The following is a 21,042-nucleotide window of genomic DNA, read 5'->3' as shown; positions in this document are numbered from 1 at the left end:
ACAAACATAAGCTGACTGGTCGTGGCTTCCCATTACAATCACATTTCTTCATGGAGAAAAGTCACACAATGCCAAATTCCATTCATTTATTTGCACCATTAAACAGTTGATTAACATTTAAACAGGTGTCTTTTATTGGTTGACTTTTCATTCTATTCTCTACTGACTCTATCCATGTTAGGATCACAGAGACAGGAGACGATCAAGGCTTGATACACTCTCAGTGGATTCATTCCACTGCACAACGCAGTGTAACACAAGACCTATATAAGCATTACTATTGCAACAACACATCATCAGGAGGGTAAAACTAACCATTAGTGGGTGAATAATCCAACGCTTGGTGAATTCTGGTGAATAATGCCATCTATTAAACTAGCGAGTATGTCTTTAATGTACAGGGTGCACAAACTTGACAGTGGAGAAAAGCACTTGAGTTCTTCAGTGAGTTGAGGCTGCTAACCATTGCCCCACTGTGATTTCCATAGTGTTTTATCTTCACATAACTCAAGGCCCTACCTCACGAGACTGTGGCAGATTGAGAACAGAAGGAGTTTTCAAACTATCTCAAAATATTTGCTTCTGAATTTTCTCACATGAGATGCAAAACCTTGAACATGTGCTGCTTGAATTTTGATTTGTTCATAAAATTTGCGCAAGTTTATTTATGCAGAATAATCCTTGTTGCTGAGGATCTGAAACTCATCTCGAAACCTTGAATGAATGAGAAAGTGAGAGAAATGAGCCCGTCCCTCAGGTCTTTATTCAAGTTGGGGGTCCTCATTCTCATCAGCAGCTTCTGCATTACTTTTATCCATTTTGCTTTATGTCTGATAGGGATAGTATTTACACTGTCTGGGCCAGAAATCTGAATCATCTGTTCTGAGACCGTCTCAATTGAAAATGACTTTTTCTATCTCGAGAATGTTGTGCGAATCTCAAGCAAATGTAAAATCAACCGTGCAACATGTGTTTTAACTCCTGGTGATATTTTGATCTAATTTTACCCGGGAGTTTCTTTGATTGACTGCAATTTTTGAAAAAAAAAAATCTCCCAATTAGTCATGAGTTTTTGCAATCATGAGAGCGATAGGGGATTTAAAATAGAAAGAATGAGAACTTGTGATAAAATTTATCAGAACTTATCACAAAAAATTGTCCCATCATAAGGAGAATGGCCTGTAGGTGTTATACAATTTATGTTTTTGGTTTCTGGCTGCACCCCAGAACCGAGGCAGACACTTGTAGTACATGGAAAAGGAGATTTATTGCAACAACAAAAAAAACACAATTCTTTTTTTTTTTTAAGTGAATTATTCAAGCAATCATCTGCACAGCATAACCTGATGTGCTTTATCAAATAATGACAGTAAAAAGAAATCAGACCACACCACACTCCATGCCATGTATACCTCTTTATCCAAATTTTGTTTTCACAGAATATGTGAGGAAAAAAACCAAAACAGACTTGGTAACCACATGAGCAGCCATAACATACAGCAATGAAAAGCTGATGAAGAGCTACCAAGGAGGTAAAATTGTTGAAAAACCCAAGGCGTCACCTTTACTAAAACTGGCATGCTGCCGCGAGACCAGACCAGAGGTTTTGAACCTTATAAGAAGTTTAAATCTATAAGGTTTTCTCATATTTCTTAAGTACATATGTAGGGAAAGGGTAGAAACCACATCTAACATCACACATAGTCCACCCAAAAGACCAGAACTAATGCACAATCCTCACAGTGGAATCTAAAGTATTGTCGGTACGTTGAGGGACAATTCATTTACCTCACCAGAAGACCATTGCTGGAGCTGGAGCAACATCAAGTGAATGGCAGCACACCCACACACTCACACCCACAGACAATTTAGAGCCACCAATTATCCTCTCAGTAATGCCTTTATGTGCAATGAGGCCGGCGTACCTAGAATAATCCACTGTAGGCACATGGAGTACATGCAAACTCGACACAGAAATATTGAAGCCCAGATTTCAAGCCCTTCTTGCTATGAGGCAGAAGCATCAATCCGGTGGCAACCTAAAAATAAAGCCATTTAGAGCAAAAATAGCTCTTCAATTAGCTCATTTTGTAATGATATGACCTGCAGGTAGTTGTAAAATTGTCTTCAATTCAAAAGAAATTTCACAAATTTGACTAGCACTGGCTGTGTGCCAGGGAAAGATGAGATAGTAAAGTCAATAAAACTGCACTTTTTACAATACATTTTCAAATGTGATAACTTCTTATCTAAGTTTTTAAATCACAATAAAAATGTAAAATGTATTCAAATTCCATGCCTTTGCAGTCATTTTTATTTCTTTCTCTTGGTAGATGGAGGGAAAGGTAGAGGTGAATGAATTACATCTCAGCCAGCTTAAGTGCTGTTACAAGCAGAATTAGTTGTCAGATCACATTTGATTGGAGGGACGTATGCAGCTTCAAGCGCAGAACATCTTCCCACAAACATGATTGCAATATCAGAAAGTATTTGGATAATAAATACAACTTGAATGAATCTAATCGAGTTTAGGATCTCACCTTAAAACGTGTAAATGGACTCAAAATTATAATATTAAAATTGGAGAAATGTACTCCTGTGGTTGCTCTGTACTTCATTCCATGTGTAATTTGTGAGGTAGACCAAGTTCAGAGTTAACCTGAGGGCGATAACGGAGTTAAACAGTCTGGGGATCTGCTCAGCGGTGCAGTAAGTTTTAACTTTGAGTGGAGACGTGATAGATTGGTGCAGCATTTGCTGGAGACGTTTATAAAGAAAAATGATCGAATGTGGTTTGTTTCTTGATGCTCGTGAGGACCGACCTGCTTTTTCGAATTCTACACAATGAGGAGAACGATGTTTATCTGCTGTAATGAAGCGCAAAGCACAGTGATAAACTGGATCAGGCTATTTTAAGGTAGAGTGAGCAGCATGGGAATAAAGGAAATCTCTAAAGTCAAGCACAGACATGATGGTTGATAGTGTGATAAGATTTTTTTGTGTCCACATATTTGAGCTGTCTGATTTCAGATTCAGTCAAGACCCACCCGAAGTGGAAAGAAAGAGAATAAAGGGAGAACAATTAGATTTTATTATCAAATCTTTATTATTTTGGTCCTGAAATTTTAGGAAATGCACAAATTTCACACTCGGCTCTTTCTGCACAGAGACAAGTATGCAGCGAGAAGTCTATCAATGATTAGGCATGCTTCCACTCTGAACATGGGTGAAGGGCAAGTTTGATTTGTCGATTTTTCAGTTAATAAATAAATTTATGTAATGACATGTTTGATTAGTAACTTTAATGTGATTATTTAATTTCAGCGCTGTAACACATTACATTAAGACAAATGAAGACAAATGTTATTTAATTACAGTAAAATGGTAAACTGGTCTTCAGTTTAGTACCACAAGTTTTTCTACTTTATTACAAGCGATCAAGTACCTGCAGTGATGCATAATTCTCGACAACCGTCATCTATCAACTCGAGCTCTACTAAAAGCCTTCTGATTAGGATTTTTTTCTGTAATAAATGCACTAAATTGCATACTAAATATGTGATGAATTACAAGGAGGTCAGACACCATCTAAAATAAGAACAGAATTATGATGAAGGGTGCTTCAAATCTGAAATCTACTCGTGTATCACACCTCCAGCCCAGCTGTGTCAGTGCAGGTGTTTTCAACAAACCCGTGCACCTCCGGGGCCATCCACACGAGCATGCTGGTTAACCTAAACAAGTTGTTTTTGGCCTGTCATCCATACGAGGCTGTGTTTTAGAAGCACAAAAACAGTTTTTTTTTTTAAAACACGGGTCCCAGAGAGGGGAAATTGTAAAACCCCGGCTCGTGCCGTTCAACACCCCAAGGCATGGACAGTTAAGGCGATCATCTGGGTGAAAAAAGATGACGTAATTGCCCCCCTCCCCCCCACCGCGGTCCGCAATGTCACCTAATAACCACAACAATCACGGACTCCAAGCTCTGATGGGCCATAGACCTATAGAATTTGGAGTTATATAAAGGTTTACGAGCAGGAGTCTACTTCTAAATTTCTATGTGCTCTCTCTTCTCCGGCGTTTTTTGGTGTGTTTGGTGAGTCACAGCACCCCTACAGGGTGGCATGTGTACTTCATGCCCTGAAGCCTCGTGTTGAGCCGTGTTCATAGCTCATAATGAGTGAAACTTTTTTGAGAACCCCGAGGAGAAAAAAGATCATTTTGGCTTATGTGAATGTAGCCTCAGTGAGGCCCCGCCATGGGTCTTTAGCTTTTCTAGCATTCATTCAGTTATTCATTTATCCAACTTTTGCCTGGGGGGGCCTTTGAATTATTTTTGATGCCCCTCCTTTACACAATAACTGCTAACAGGATAACCCTCGGCAGACTTGGGCAGGAGCCCAGATTGTCTGCACTTCCACTGGGATCCAGGCAGAGTCCCAGCAGACACCGTTTTAGCTCTGATTACAGCGCCGGTGGAGCAGACGCACGACTGCACGACATATGTGCATACACTGTGGCAGATGCATGCAATGTTGTTGCACACATGTGTACACTTCCTCCTCCTCCTCTTCTTCCATGGGGACAAATAGTAAGTACACGCTATCCCTCCAACAGAAGGAACTTCAATGAGCTTAGAAACTAACTTTGGCTGCGATTGCTGCACTTGAGGTGTGCACACCCCACCCTCCCCCACTCCCTCGCTACCTGCATCCTCCGCTCATCCTTCCTTCCCTGCCATCCGTCAGTCATGCCTCCCCCACCCCCATGCGCCCACTGTGGCACTATTGCTGTGCAGCAGTCAACATTTTTCACGGCCTCAAATTCAAAGTCATCTCTAATCTCCATTTCTATCTTTTCTTCAAACAAGGCCTGTTTTATCATTGATTCAAGCAACACCCCAGCTGTCACGCTACATTTTGTGTTTGCCCCATGTTAAGCAGCCCGACATGCAACACACACACACACACACACACACACACACACACACACACACACACACACACACACACACACACACACACACACACACACACACACACACACACACACACACACACACACACACACACAATATATACACACAGTGCATATCCTCGTTTTTACTGGCCTTACCTCATCTTACCTCAGACCATCATAATCTGTATCACTTCATCGTTCTCACTTCATCGTTCATCGAGCACCGACGTCGTTAGATTACCTATTAATTTACTGACAAACTTAGCTGAGGATGTGACCTAGATCTGAGGTTACATTTGACTGTCAGCTTAAAGATGCCATACAGAGGATTTCCTCATTAGTGTGCTGCTGTGAAATTAGTTGTGACGGCAAAAGCTGCTTGAAAAAAAAAAGAAGAGAGAAAGACTTTACAGTCCTTCCACTGATTTGCTTTGTACTTCCATTGGGTCCAATTTGAGAGCTCCTGAGCTCATTTCTCCACATGTAAAGGCTTCCGGTAGACTGGTTACTTATGCATCAAACACAGTGGGAAACCGATATAATGAATATGCCATAGAAGACGGCTTGGAAGAACTTTTGAGGATAGCACTGTTAGCATATGGTAAAATTGCTAAAACAGTTCATCAAACCATGTTATTTTAACAGAGCATGTTGCAGAAAAGGTGCTGTTCAGAATTCACGTGAGCTGGGGGGGGGGGGGGCGAATACGCTGTACTTTGGAACTGACTAGTGATACAAGTCTGGGGTGCTGTTTGAATGTGGAGGTTGTCTCATAAACCTTCCTTTTACAGTCAAGTGTAACTCTTATCTATGGGCAGATCCAAAAAGTTTAAGGTGGACAAAGGCGGTTGCAAGAGTTAAATATGAGATCCCATCTGAAAGTGATGACAATGATGTTTGCCACTGATGTCTCAATTCTACTTTCCACAAAGGCGGTGACAGTTAGGTTGTTAATCAGATTACAAGAATTCGGTGCCCCTCCATGCCCCGACTGAAGCTCCACACGTGCTCTCACCCACAGCCTATCCTTGCAACTCGCCTTGTTCTATTTTTGAACAGCCTTGTTTCCGCTTTGCTGTGTTTGTGACTTTTGACACTGAAGTTAATTGTTTTCTACAAGTGTACATTGTCTTATTGTTCAATGCTGTGGGGCACCATTTTACATTTTCTTTGTAGAGTGTTAACATTGTTTTGTGGTGCTTGGCACTGTCTTCCAGCTCTCTGTGTGTTCTTCTGATGAAAGCGAACATGCCTTGCCTTGTGCTTTATTGTTATGTGTTTCTACAATGTAAACAGTGGATTCAGGCCTACAGTGTACCGGCTTTGTAAGAAATTAAAGAGAGAGAGAAAAAAATGGCAGCATTTACTTTTGTCTGATGGCACTTGAAATAGATTTCCCTTTTTGTGATGCCACGATAAACCTCAGGTGGTAGTAATGAATCAGAGTATTCTTAATTTTTTCTGCTATTACTGTTAGTTGATAGACATAGCCAGGGTCGCACTGGTCTCGAGCCCCACAACTTCCACAGTGAAGAGGTATTTAGAAAATGTCACGTGAACATCAATTGTTTACCCTATTCAACCACATGGTCATCGACACTCACACACATGCATACTCAAACCAATGGCAAAACCCATTGGGAGTTTTTTGGAGTTCAGTGTTTGTCCAAGTCCACGTGACTTGGACAAAGATAGGGACCGAACCACCAATCAAATTGGAAAATGATCTTCGCTAAAATCAACCATGGATGGATGGATGGACTGTATAGTCCAACATAGTATAGATTTGTTCTGAAATGTCAAAAGAAAGTCAATACGTCTGATTAGTTTGTTACCTAAAAATACAAATTGTTTCTGTAGAACTGACTAGATTCCTCTAAACTATGGTAACATCAACCAACAGCAATCAGAGTTGCATAGAAATGTGGGAATTTAAACAAGAGTTGACTGCTTGGAGGTTATAGTTGTTTGTAAAGCACTTCATGATGTGTTTTCTCTTTGATTCGTCATGGCGCAAGACTTTTTATTCTTTTTTTTTGCCTTGTTTATTGGACAGATAAAACATTGGATATTTCCATTTATTGACACAAAGTGGTTTTGCAAAACCAGACCGGCCAAAGCTCGGTGAGCGACATCATTGAGACATCATTGGTTAACATGGATTCGAGCATCAAGAGCGCTTTAATATTGTATGTCTGTAACAGGAAACTTGACATTCCCGTCTTTAACCTCAAAAAATGGCAAATTCCTGCAAAATGAACTCCAACAAAATCCATGAAAATGGCAGAGCAACTTGTATATGGCCTAATGGGAAAGTCTTCGTCCATGAAACAGTGATTGAAGCTGACTGGATGAGACTATTTACATTTATATCTGCTTGAATCACAGTTGGACAGCAAGATGATGCTATTTAAGGAGGACAAGATTGAAATGTTTTCGGACGCCTTGTTTGGATCTGTTAGGAAATGTCAGTGACAGCTTCGCAGCATTTCACAGCAGGCACTGTGAGTTTGTGTTCCTTTAAGTTCACAAGAAGCCTTTTGTCCTGCTCCCTCACCAATTCCACACAAAACTCCCCATTGTGTCTTCATACCTTCTGAATCCTCCTGTGACGAGTATCAAACATGACATCTTTGTCTTGTATTCATCTTTGTCTTGTCACATTTGTCGCGATTTCACAGGAGCGGAAGGGCACTTAGCTGAAAAGCACTGCAGAGTCAGTTCAACAAAAAATGGTAATGTAGGCCCTCTAAACTGCCAAATCTGTCTACTTATACTGCAGTACAACATACTGGAGTGTTGTCATCATGTTTTGGTGAGAAAAAAAATGAGTGAAATCATTGTGCAGCTGTCTGCTTCATCTAAATGGAGTCACTTTTTTTACGACGTACCATTTCATTTATTCATGCCTCATTGACATCTACACAAGAGATGAAAGAGGGACTCGGAGGTGACAGATGTTGTGACTGTTTAAAAAAGGGGACACATTGATCAGACTTTCTGGACTCGTTTCCAGCTCCTGTTTTTGTTAGCTGAGCGATCATTGTGCTGCCCACTCATCCGGTCATTGACTGAATTTTCGTATTTACCCAGATTCTCTGCTAACAAAGGCTCACCAGGTGAAGGCACACAGAGCCATTCTGGATAATGAAATATCAAATGTCAAAACAGGATTTTGTTCAGCAGTCAGGTCACCCTGCCACGTGCCAGCATCCATTACAGATGTGCTTCTTTTGCAGAACTTAAACAGATATGTCCAGTGTTTTGGAACCGGATATTAATGATGATTGTAAACAGTCATTATGTGTGTTTCACGTTTTACCAGCCTCTTTGTTGAGATATCCACATGTGGATCAGACATGTTGCTTTATGTGCAAAAATGCTAACATCAACTGCTTTCATCCATAAACAAATGATAGCTGTGTCTGTCGTGAGCAGTCAGTCAATCACATTCAATGTGTGGATGTTCTTCAAGGTGAATTATTGTCATTATTCTTGTATATTTTGTCAGCGTTGTACCGGCTGTCAGAGGCTTCATGCTACTTTGTTGTCACATGTACCCTGAGGTTGGTCTCGGAGTTAATCAAACTGTAATTTGTGAATCGTTTTCTGGTCCATCAGTGTCACAATGAGTTCAAATGATGTGGTTTCAACTCAGATGATGATACCATTATAGCGAATTACCTTTGAGGGCTAATCTTGAGGTGTCAAAAACCTTGCCAGCTGAACAGAATTTTGACAAAAATGTCAACTTGAGCTACAGTTTTAAAATTCAGAACAACACATCAATACTCGAAGGGTCTATTGAAATAGTTTCTTACAGGCAAACAGTAGTGTGTCATCTGCCTTCAGTTGTGGATTTCGAACAATGACATTGTTATTTTAGAATGCACCAGAGGAATCACTTACTAGGAACATAAATCTCTTTCACAAGTTTCACAAACAAGAACTCTTACTTCATGAAAGAAATATTCAGATCTCTTAAAAAAGTAAGGGAAGAGGGAGGCCCAGTAATGCAAGACATGAGCGTCGATTGTTGTTTTGTTAGCTCTCCCACTTCAGTAGGGAGAGGTATGTAATACACAGATTTAATCGACATGACACTGAAACTCTTATTTAGTCACATTCTGAAGATTTTTTTTCAATGAGTCTTTAAACTGAAAATGTCACGTGTGCACATGTTGGAATGTAGCTGTCTTGGTATACTGTCTTGAGCTGGGTTCAATGCTTGAAGTAGAAAACAGACATCATCTGCAAAAAGTCATAGTCATGCACCATCATTTAAAGTTTGTAATTCTATTTTTAACTCGAAAAAATATATTTAAGACATTTTTAGTCTTGATCTAATCTATGGGAACATCGCTTGAAAAAAATGCAAAAAGAAACCATACATAGGTAAAAATATAAGATAATCTTATATAAACCATTTACCTTGCAGCACATATACAGCAATATAAAAGTACTCCATTACAAATGAAATTCTTGCTTTAAAAAATGCATTCATGAATTCTGAGCTAGATTAGGTAAAATATTTCAAGTCCTACTTTAGTCTCAGATGAATAATAGTGGAGCTGCAGTGTTAAATACAGTTTGGTATCCAGGGGACAGAAGATAAATCTGAGGGGCTGTCAAATGATTAATGGAGGAGGAAAGCAGAAAGAAAGAAAAAACTTTCTGTTTCCGATGAAGTCGGAAAAAAGTCAAAAAGTTCCACCTTTCAAAAACTTGCCTTTTAAGAGGCTCCGAGCACCATATTAGTGAAAACGGATACCCAAAACATAACAAAAAGTCTTGCATGTTCACTTTGTGTAAATGGAGCCCAAGACATCGTGTGATTTCATGTCTATTGTCTCATTAAATTCTTTTGACTGAAGGATTTATTGACATTTGAAAGAAAAAATGACATAAGACTGTCAGAATAATAGCTGGGTATAGTTTTCATCTTTCAAGTAATTAAAATTGTCAGATGTGTGTAGTGAAGTAGAAACTACAATTCACTCTGAGGTTGCACTAAAGAAGAGTGCTTGAGTGAACATGATTGTATCACCATTGATGCTTAATGAGTGACAAGGACACAGCCACTGGTTGATTTGTGCTTTGCCAGATATACATGCCACAGAGACTGCATTGCCTCTTCAATGCTGACTGATGTAATTTGGCATTCTGAATTGGAGGATAGCTGTAGTTTGTTTGATCAGGCATTTGAAAGTGCAACACAATGCGTTCAGGACATTAATCAGCCAATTACAGTCAATGCACACGCGGTTAATTTGAGAACCCCTCCTCCTCGCTCATAACCGCATTAAAACGCACTTCCTTTCTGTCTGCTCTTGGCGCTAATGAAGCTCTGAAGTGTGCGGCCTCGGAAGCAGTGATCGACTTACCACCCGCTCTCTGCTCTCCGTAACCCGCTCAAGGACACTTCCAATTAGCGTCTGGACCATGCTACGCTAGCTCTGGTCCCCAGGCCTATCATATCTGGAGCAGAGCCAGTTGATTGGGTATCTCACTGGATTGCGGTATACCAAGAACAGGTTTGACTGGGTTGGAGAAAAGGCTGGGTGCATTTTAATTTTCCTCCCTATTCTCTCTCCCCCGCAAGTCTCGTCTCGGTGCTCTCTTCCTACGAGCTGACAGAACCTTTAAACAAAGTTAGATCAGTTCCCCCATTCAAACATTATTCATGAATATTAAAACAAGGGTTGAGCGGAGATATGTGTTGGGCGCATTTTCGGAAAACACTCACGCTCAGATAGTTGTCAACGTGATGATCATTTCTATTCAGATTTGTTATTCACTGTGCACACCTCATGTCCTCTAACTCAACTGATAAGGGGCTGCTCAGCATCCACCAGTATAACTTCACTATAATGCTCTTATCCCAGACAACCTTGATGATTCAATAGCACTTTTTGAACCTATCTTTCCATTCCTGCACTATTGTTTCTTTCTCAAGGAAGGATAACACAAAGCAGTCAGGTCTTGAAGGAAAGTGTCTGTGGAGACACCCTTGGAGTGACATTGATGGTGTTTTATTTATTTATTTTTTCGTTTCGAGGGAGAATTGGCTGCTTATTTAATCATCTACTTCTTTGAGTTATAGGAATATAATCATGTCTGACATTTCGCGCTGAGACACGCCACTCAGTATGTGCATAAGCAAAAGTTCAAGAAAGTCAAAGCAATAACTTGACGCACCTTCCTTTACACCCTCCACCCCATCCACAGGTCGGAATTGTGCTGCACTACTCATCACTGTCGACCATGCTGTGGCTCGGGGTGACGGCCAGGAACATTTACAAGCAGGTGACCAAGAAACCTCCGCAGAGTCAAGACGGTGACCCTCCTCCACCCCCGAAGCAGCCCCTGTTGAGGTAAGCACAAACTTCCTCGCATGCCCTCCTCAACCCTGACTGCCTCTGGACGTGAGAGGGCATAAACATATTGCAGGTGTGTGTTTTTGTGTGTGTGTAGTATTATATATTTTATATTTTTTTTGAAATCTCCCTTTGCACAGTCACTCCGGCTCATGTGTTTGCTTCGAGGTCAAGGTCGGGTTCACTGCACTGTTATTTTGCTTATTTCCATACTGTTGTCTATACATGACCTGACTGGAGCTGCAAGATGTATACAGCTGTCTTTAACATTCACTGGCTGTTTTCATTTCAAGTTGGGAGCTACTGGTGAAAAAAGCTTTCAGATCAGTTCAAATACCAAGGCCCCAATATAAATGTACTTCACAATGATATGGTTTTGCATTCACATGTTTGAATAGAAATTGGTCCGGGAACAAATATATAGAGTGTAAGTAAGCTAGTTACAGTAGTTGCATATCTTACGATTCATAAAACATGCCAGTTCAATCATAAATGTGGACGTGTAGTTTGTTAGTATCTAAATGGTTAATGGACTTGACTCTTAAAGTGCATGTTCACCATTTAAGTAGTCTCAAAGTTTTTTACACATCAATATTGATAGCTGTCAAACCTTCATTGGGATCAAATAAGGGGTTCAGTGTCTTACCCAAGGAAACATCAACCTATAGACAGATCAAGCTTGGGTATCAAACAGGAAACCTCAGAATTGGAAGAGGACCCAAACTACAAATTGAGCAACATCTAATAATAAAATTAAAAGAAAAATCTTCTAAAAAAAAAAAAAAAAAAAAGCAGTACCTTTGATCATCATTGATAAAGTGGAGGTGTAATTTTCTGGCAGACCATCACTTTGTTGATTAACCTTTTTGTAGCATAATATCAATAACACAATTTAATTATTTAGGCTAATGTTGGCCCTTTCAACAAAAACACATTGTTATAGGGGTTTTGCAGCCTTGTTCCTTTGTCTCTACCCTATCTATAATGTGAAAATCCACATGTGATTTTGACTTTGCCATGGTTCCTTATATTGACATTGTTTCATGATAGAATGATTTGTGTGCTTGGGATCATTACATTATTGATTTTTTTTTTTTTTATCTTTAACATTCTTGCAAATGGCTCCCCTGTTACCTTTAAGCTTTATCTGCTGCCCAGTGTCTGAGGCAAGCAACCAACCAAAAACTATAACTTTTGTCAAAGTGTTCTGCAATTGTTGAGACAGTCTTCTGGAGTGAGGGATGTTTTTGCACCATTCACTCATCCATCCATCCAGGCAGGGTCCACAACAGACTACCAGTCCTTCAAACCCCAAAACAGAGCCACGCAATTGCCCACCTACACATTTGCACCTTTTGCCAATTTAGATTCACCGATTGTCTTGAACGCATATCTTGGTAGAAACCACAGTGCCAATGGAAAACCGACAAAGGCAGATGTAGAACATGCATACGTCTTCTACACAGAAGGATCAATTGGCCTTTAGGTTCAAACCATTAACAATTCCCCTGTGATGCAACAGTACCACTGTTCTCTGCAGCTTCAATGCAAGTTATATTAGACACCAGATATTTGAGTAGAAGTATTGACTGACAAATGGCAAACCAGAAAGGTTACTTGTGATTGTTATGTTTGTTTCACTTTGACACAATTTACTAAAACTGATTTGGAAAACTTTTGTCAGACTTAAAGACATTCACAAAGTCATTGGGAGTATTTCAGATCCTCGCAGCACAAACTTCAATAGGAAAGAGCAGAGCAAAGTCTAAATGTCAGAGGTCGTGATTCACCTGTCATTACTTAGCTAGGCTTGACTTATTCATTCCAGATCTACAATACCTAATTCTCAGATGGTTTTAAAGGTATATCAAATGCTTTTGTATATTTTAATTTTTCTTGTGACTGAACTATTTTGGGAATCATTTAAATTAACATCTCAGTTCCTTATTATCGGATGTTGGTATTTTTGTTCCTGTCCAAATATGCCAAAAACTCATCAGCTTTATTAATTTTTTTAATCCACTCACCTTTTTTTGTTTGTGTCTTTCTGGATCCCTGGGTTCTATGGAGGGCAGCAGCAGCTTTAAACAGAAGAGTTATTGCATCGTTTATCTGCAGAGACATCCACAGCTAGTTTGCATTCTTCCAAACCCTCTGGCTTTGTTCACTCTATGGTGACATAACTGTCAGTTCACCCTATTTATGCTATTTGGCTCTCCTTGTAGATTTCTCCTGCATCTTAGCGCTCACGTTTTGAATGGTAATGAAGCACTCAATTTGAAAATTTGAGTGATAAATGCAGGAGACTAGAGGAGTCCATTGAAGCTATTTTAATCAGTCACATTCTTGATGTGGGAGCTGTTTTGGTGTTTTATGCAGGGTGACTTTCAAGGAGAATACAATGGTTTATCAATGTTAATTTATGTAACACCGACAAGCTGCTGTTTGGGACATTGAAGCAACAGTTTTAGTAATTATTATCACTTATAGTCATTATTTCACAGCATATAAAAATAGTAATTGATCATAGGCATTAGTTGTTTTATGTCATGGCTAAAGGAAGTTGGTTCTGACTTTAGAAAGTTGCTCCTGAATTATTTTTAATTAGTTTTACTCCTGAAGAGAATTCCAGAAAGGGCGTAGCAGCAGGAGAAATCTAATGTACAAGGGGATGCCATTTCCCAGTGTGTGTTTTTTTTTCTCCTGATGGGTGTTTTCCAAATTAATGATAACGATGGAGAGTACCAGTGCTTTTTTTTTCTTCTATTGAATCCTCAGTTTCATATATCCAAGATCTCAGACAAGCAGTGATCACCATTGGTGTCTTTTTTGTGTGGCACAGACAAAAGAACCACAGACAGGACAGTGGGCGGTGATACAGTATAAAATAACAACTGCAATAGTCTGAGGGCAACAGTGTGGTTTGGTAGCTTGCAAGAGTTATGCAGATGTCAGGCGGGTTCAGTGTTGTAGGGAGTGTGTAAATGATGACCAGTTTTTTCGTAGGATTCTGAGTTGTTATTTGAGAAAACAGTTTATGGAGCTTTGAATGATTGGTAAGCATTGAACCATTAGGTTGTGCATATCCCACCTTTTATCATTTCAATTTAACAATATAGTCTTTTTGGTGATGTGCTAGTGCTAAAGGTATTATTTCTTTAAGTGAAAATTTATCGACTATTTTAAAAGCATACAAAATGTCATGTCTCAATTTGTAGGAAGAGTAATGAATTCATATGGATCAAATGACCTTGATTGCCGCACTGTATGCTGCAGGATTAAAAGCCTCAAGAATTATATATCTCACATAAATCTTGTTAAACGTTGGGATGGTTTGGAAGGGTGGGCAAATAAATCTGAGAAACCTTCAGTTAACTAAAGGAAGATGCTCTATAACATCAACATTTGTTTGGGTTTTTCTCTGGTAAAAGCACCTAGAAATGACTGTGTTGTATTTGGTGCTATATAAATAAAGTTGAATTGAATTGAATTGAATATTAGAGGTTATTCAAATGTATTTGTGTTAACAGTTAATGGGCAGTGGCAAAACGGCTGAGATAAAGTCCCAGCACTTTTCTAATTTCCCCTATAGCCTTACGTCGTTCCTGTTGCCGTCACTGAGTCAGGTCAGGGTTACTGAGTTTCTCTCACCTCGGTAAACAGGTGAAATCGAGAGACATCAGTCACTGGGCCTGCATTGGTAAAATCCACGGTTGCATCGATTTTTTCACATTGTACTTTTTCCAAAAATACATTGTGAAAATTTGTTTTGCACGTTGTATTTTTTCCAGTTTGTATTTAATTCCATCCTGTGTTTCCGAGGTGCATTGAATGCACCATCATTGTCTGCGCTTCCCTGAACCCGGTGTAGCAAGCTAGTCCCACAGCATGGAGGTCCATGAGAGCAGCATAAAGCAGGTAAATGAGATCGTTGACACACTTAAACACTTAAAATCAGGCATTTAGAAATACTTTGGCTTTTTCCAGAAAGATGGTACACTTGACAAGATGCAGGCGTTTTGTAAAGAATGCCATGCTGCCAGGGCCGCCCCTGGCCAAGTGGGGGCCCTAAGCAGGATTTTATTTTGGGGGCCCCCTTCCAATAACATAATAATAATAATAATAATAATAATAATAATAAATTACAATTACTAACGAATCAAATGAACATCCTCTATCAACAGTGGAACAATAACTTTACAGATCAACAGTGGAACAATGACTTTACAGATGCACACGTCTGCATTTTCTGGATGCAAAGTCATCAATGAGCTCATCATATGGCAGCTGCTGTGCCACTTCTGAGTTTATGCTAATCACATCCAGGCCACTCAACCGTTCTTGCGCCTTTGATGAGCGAAGGTAAGTTTTCAACAACATCCCCACCTTCAAGTGAAGCACGAGCCTCTTCTTGTTAGGACATTTTCTTTCTTTTGCTAGCTCCCGAATCGTATTGACGTTTGGAAGCCGTCTCTCTCTCTCTCCTCTCCACCTGTAAACAACTGCCTGCCGGCCCGTCTGACCGCTGATTGGTCAGATGGTGACGCTTCGCGCTTTCAGTCATTGCGTCTTTTTTTTTTTCTCTCTCTCCTGCCTCGGGTTGACTTGGTGGCGGTGCTCTACGCGCCTCTCGGCAAAATGCACGCGCATCCTTTGCGCATTTGCAGAGAATGATGATACTTTATTGATCACGAGGGAAATTAAATTCACTTGCGCAAAATGTGGCCCCCCATGTATCGCGGGGCCCTACGCACAGCGCGTGTTCTGCGTGTAGGGAGGGGCGGGCCTGCATGCTGCTAAACTGTACACTGGCAATAAGTGTTTCTCTGAACTAGTGTTCAGCACAGCAGGTGATATTGACAATATCACTATATTATTGTGACAGCAGAGGCAGTCTGCTTCTTCGTGAACATGTGGACTTATTAATCTTCCTGAAAGAAAACACCAGGGTAAAAAAAGCCACATGAAATAAACCACCAAGTTAGGTGTTAGCAGTGAGAGTTGCATTTACAGACATATGTTTTCATAAGTGTATTTTATTTTTACTAATTTATTTTTTCTGTTATTTACATTTAATATGACTCAGTGAGAGTCAGACACTCAGAGAGAGTCAGTCTGTTTACAGCAGCTGCTTCTGCCAAATAATAGCTTTTTTTTCTTTTTTTTTTACATAAACAGTTGTGAAAGACCTACCATAATTGTGAAAGATTATTATATTTGTATTATTCATATTTTAAATCTTTGTTTAGTATTGTCTGGCAGACAGGAATGCGGACATTGCACTATTGAAAGTGTCACTTTCAATAGTGCAATAGTTCGATAGTTACTCATTGTTGTCTAACTGTTTACTGTTTAAGTTGTTACTGTGATAAAACTAGTTCCAAATGTGAGAAACCAATTCCTGTTCCTTATGTTGAATCTGGTTCCAAATCCCAACGCTGTGAAAAGGCCTGTTTTTTTTGTGTTGTGCTTTTAAAGAGGACAAAAAGAAGATGCATAAAGTGATATACTGCAGTTCTCGAAGATTATCAGCAAAATGTGCACTTTTTCTTAAATTTGCTGTTTATGAAGATTGGAATAAAGAATATATCCTCTGCATCTAGTACCATACGGAATTGCAGCTTCTTATTTTCTATTTAAATTTTTGGTATAATTTCTTTGCATCATGTTGAATCGTATCGTATCGCACCAAATCTCATTGTATTGCATTGTGTAGAATTGAATTGCCATTAAATCAATAACAAATCGGGAACAGGGGTATATCGGCGCGGATCGGATAGCCAGGGGATTCAATGAATCGCTAATGTATCATATTGCTGGTAGTGTATCGAGATTCGTATCGAATCGTTGTCAGTGATGAAGATTCACATGCTCAGTAAACAGGAGTTTGGTGAAATGTTCTGTACTGTGTTATCATTTGTTTAAGTAAATCTTAAAGAACATCTTAAACAAATGATTACACAGAACAGCGGGTAATGCACATCCGATAACTGAATATTCATCAGCAACATCACACGAACATAATCACGGGCAGCAACTAGAACCATTTAGAAGTAAAACAAAATGAACAAATAACAAGCACTGTGTTGATATAAGTAGTCAGTTACTAAGAGGACAGGTAGCCATAACGCTGCCACCACAAACCATCTATATCATATCTGTTAACAAAGTTTGACCATGTATGTGAAGTTAGATGGTAAACACCTCATTGGGATTATATATTACTGTTCTTTTTGTGATAATTAAACTATATTATAGAAATGGGCTGGCTTCACTTCTGACCCTGAAAGAAGCACTAGCAGAAAGCCAATTTATATTGTAAATAAAAGGCGATTGAAAGTATATGAATTGGAATTTGTAACATTGGTCAGTGGTTGAAATAATTAGCTTAGTGTTGCAACATTAATTTGAGCTAGTTGTGAACCAAACAATGATACATCAATGTGTTTTGTTTGTATTGTAAGCACAACAATTCTCTGAGATCTACTTTGGTTTTCTCCTCACTGCTGAGGGGAAAATTATATACTGTAGCAGCTACCGATCAGTGACTGAAAGTAATGCAGTAAATGTACATACAAGACCGATGAACCTTTTCAAACTGAGGCAACACATACTGTAGATACTGGTGATTTTACATGTGATACAGACCTCCAAACTTCATATAATCTTCAGATTAGCTGTGGAACAGTGCATAGAGAGCTTCATGGAGTGTTACCGTGGCCGAGCAGCTGTATCCAAGCCTTGCGTCTCCAAGCACAATGCAAAGCATCGGATGCAGTGGTGTGAAAGCACACCACCACTGGACTCTAGACCAATGGCCACGTGTTCTCTGGAGAATCTCAAATAATTGCATGTGTACAAAATATATACAGATATACTGTAACTAAAACTTGAGCTTGCTTTAGAAAGTTCCTCGTGTGTGGCCAGACAATATACAGTGAAGAATTTGTAGTCGTGAAATATTGATATTCTCACTTTTTCCCATAGGAGTACGCACACATTGTTGCTGGTGTTTATTGGAACAAGTGTGTGTTTGGGCGGAGCCGGGTGTGTAGCAAATGTTTTCGCTCAGGTATTCTGTTTGAGGCTTCCCACTGCCCGGCGAGGTTTTGTAAGCAGAATGGAGGGCGGCTGAAAGTCAGGAGGAGGAGGAAGGATAAAGAAACAAATGGCTTAAACAACTTGCTACCATGGCATCACCTCTATGCTCTAACATGCTCTATCCTCAATCACTCGGGAGGTTGCCGTGCCAGAAGCTTTATCACAAATCTAAATGTATTTAGCCTTTTAACCCATTCAATTCCTATTGTCTTTGGCACACACATCAGGTTGGATTCCTTTTTTTTTTTTTTTTTTTTTGCTTAGACCAACATTTGGCGTGTTTAAGAGGATCAGCTTTTGGACACATAGGGTGCTGTTCCTCTGCGGTGTGAAGGTGCTGTGTGAGCCCTTCTGCATCACATCCCGACTTTGCTGCAGAGCTGCTGAAGCTTCAGTGAGAAATCCTGTTAGGAGGGGAAAGGTTTGGGAGCAGAGAGGCAAACAGGCCACAGCGGAACAAATGTGTGTTTGTCATTTAATCTCATATTAAAAACTGCCATTTTCCTCAGTGCTTTTTCACTTGTCTGAATATTTTGAACTTTGCGGGCCAATTTTTTGAAGAAGACACATTGGATGACCCTAACAGGAGAAAATGATTTAAACATGTGGAGCTGCCCTGGAGATGAACCCTGCTGGAGCACTTCCCGTGCTTTTAGACTTGTTTTCTGTGGCTGTTTTTAGAGCAGGAAGTGTGTGAGAAAACACACACAACACTGAACCAAACGCTTACCAAACTTAAAAATGTTTGGTTTGATATTGGTATTTTTCACTTCATTATCTAATCGCCCGCATTGCCTACTAAATAGTTTGAATTCAGTTTGATAAGCATTTTTACAGTGGTTGTCACAAATTTTAGCAATTTCTCTGATATGCTGCTTATGAAATAACCAACCAAAAAGGTAGGCCCCTTTTACAAGGTTTTGTGATTAAAGCTATCATATTTTGAAAATGATGTCCATTTATGCGACAGCAGCAGCAGCTCTGTAGTTTTCATGTAGGCCCACAGGTGGGGGCTGCTGTTTGTTTTTCAAATGAAGCCACACACACATATGCACAGAGATCTGCTATAAACATTAACAATGAGAGCTCACTGACATTCGTATGGACAGAAGTCCCAGGGGAATATGGACTGGGAGTCATGACACTCAGAAGTCCATTGTTATTGTCCATCTACTCACGGTTACAAAAGTGTGCAGTCGCAGTGTTCAGAAAAGCTGTGTTTTCTCCCGTTTCCATGGAGATAGAGCAGGAGAGTTTTTGAAAAGTTCCACTTTGGGAGCCAGTCTCTTAAAGCTGCATTTTCAGTGGCTCCAAGCATCATTGTTAAATAAACGGACCCCAAAATGCAATGAAAGTGATGCGTTTTCACTTGACAACATTGTTGCATAAACAGAGCCTTAATGTGCATTGTAATAACATTGATTCCATGCATTCTTGCGTCAATATCTAAAAGGATACAATTAGCATCCTGTGTCCCATGATTGGGACAAATTCTATACAGTGACATAATAAAAGACAAATACAAAACTGTAATTTCTTTTAAATTGCTTTTTATTTCATTCAATTTGTATTTCATCAGTTCACTATAATAAATATGTCTGAAAATACAGAAAATAATTATAGTTTTACCTCTTTAACGAAGAGTCCTAGTTTTTTTTTATTTATTTTTTTTCCTGCTCATCCCCCGTAACGTTCCTTGGCAGACCCCACCAGAGGCACATTTCCCACTTTAAAAAAATTCAAGTTTAGAGGAATGTTGTGACACATTTGACAATATGAGTGTTTATCACCCACATAACTTAATGCCTGAAAGAATCTTCAGAAGGTCAGTCTCACGTGTTGGACTTCATTACAACTGGAATCTGCTCTATAACATATTGCTGAGGAGATTCTGAAAGTCCCCATGGATAAGGACCCTCCCAGATAAGGATCCCCTCAGAATATAAGGAGGCACTTTTCTCGCAGAGCAAATCCTCAGACACCTGCATGTTTACCATGGAATGATCTTAAAGCTCTCCCATCATGCACCGCTTGTGAATGAGATAATTTGTCTGGCGGGGGGGCAGTCGATTTGATCCACGGTGATTGACTGTAATGCTCCCCGTCAGATGGGCTTGTGCACGGAGAATCAGCAGCTCGAGACAAATCAATTTTTGCCCCTCCTTACCTTTCTCCACTTCTCCCAATGGCAGCCCCATTCCTCATCATATACCTACTTTATCCATCTTTTTCACTCCTGGCAGATCCAGCCGACCTTTGTCAGAAATCTGCAGCACTATGTCGGAACACACAACCTAAACCTCTCTCTTCATACTACCAACTGACAGTCATCTGCAGGGATCGGGGCAGAGCCGTCCTCATAAGCAGGGGCCTCCATTACATTACTGTGAAATCAAAAATGATGGACAATGTGTCACCTCCTTACAAAAGCAATGGCCAGTTTCCTTTTTTTTTTTTAGGGGGGGGGGGTTGTAAGGTCTACAACAAGGGAGTCATACTCATTCAAAGGGGCCACATGAAGTCCAACTCAACAACTCCAATTGTGTGTAAAATATGGTGGACTATCCACAAATGAATTCCTCCAATTGCAACTCATATTTTCTCT

At 39.8% G+C, this 21,042-nt stretch overlaps 1 protein-coding gene across 1 annotated transcript in view; it reads left to right on the top strand.

Annotated features, from left to right (window-relative positions):
- Positions 1 to 21,042, top strand: part of adgra1b (adhesion G protein-coupled receptor A1b) — a gene marked incomplete at its 3' end in the record, with an annotated part of 214,341 nt that overhangs the window by 184,463 nt on the left and 8,836 nt on the right. Inside the window, exon 17 of the mRNA XM_080508039.1 lies at positions 11,188 to 11,333. Coding sequence (XP_080364165.1) covers positions 11,188 to 11,333 — 146 coding nt within the window. The remainder of the gene's footprint in view (positions 1 to 11,187; positions 11,334 to 21,042) is intronic.

Source organism: Blennius ocellaris (assembly GCF_963422515.1).
Source record: "Blennius ocellaris genome assembly, chromosome: 13".
Classification (NCBI taxonomy): Eukaryota; Metazoa; Chordata; class Actinopteri; order Blenniiformes; family Blenniidae; genus Blennius; species Blennius ocellaris.
This window is presented reverse-complemented; position numbering and strand designations above follow the sequence as displayed.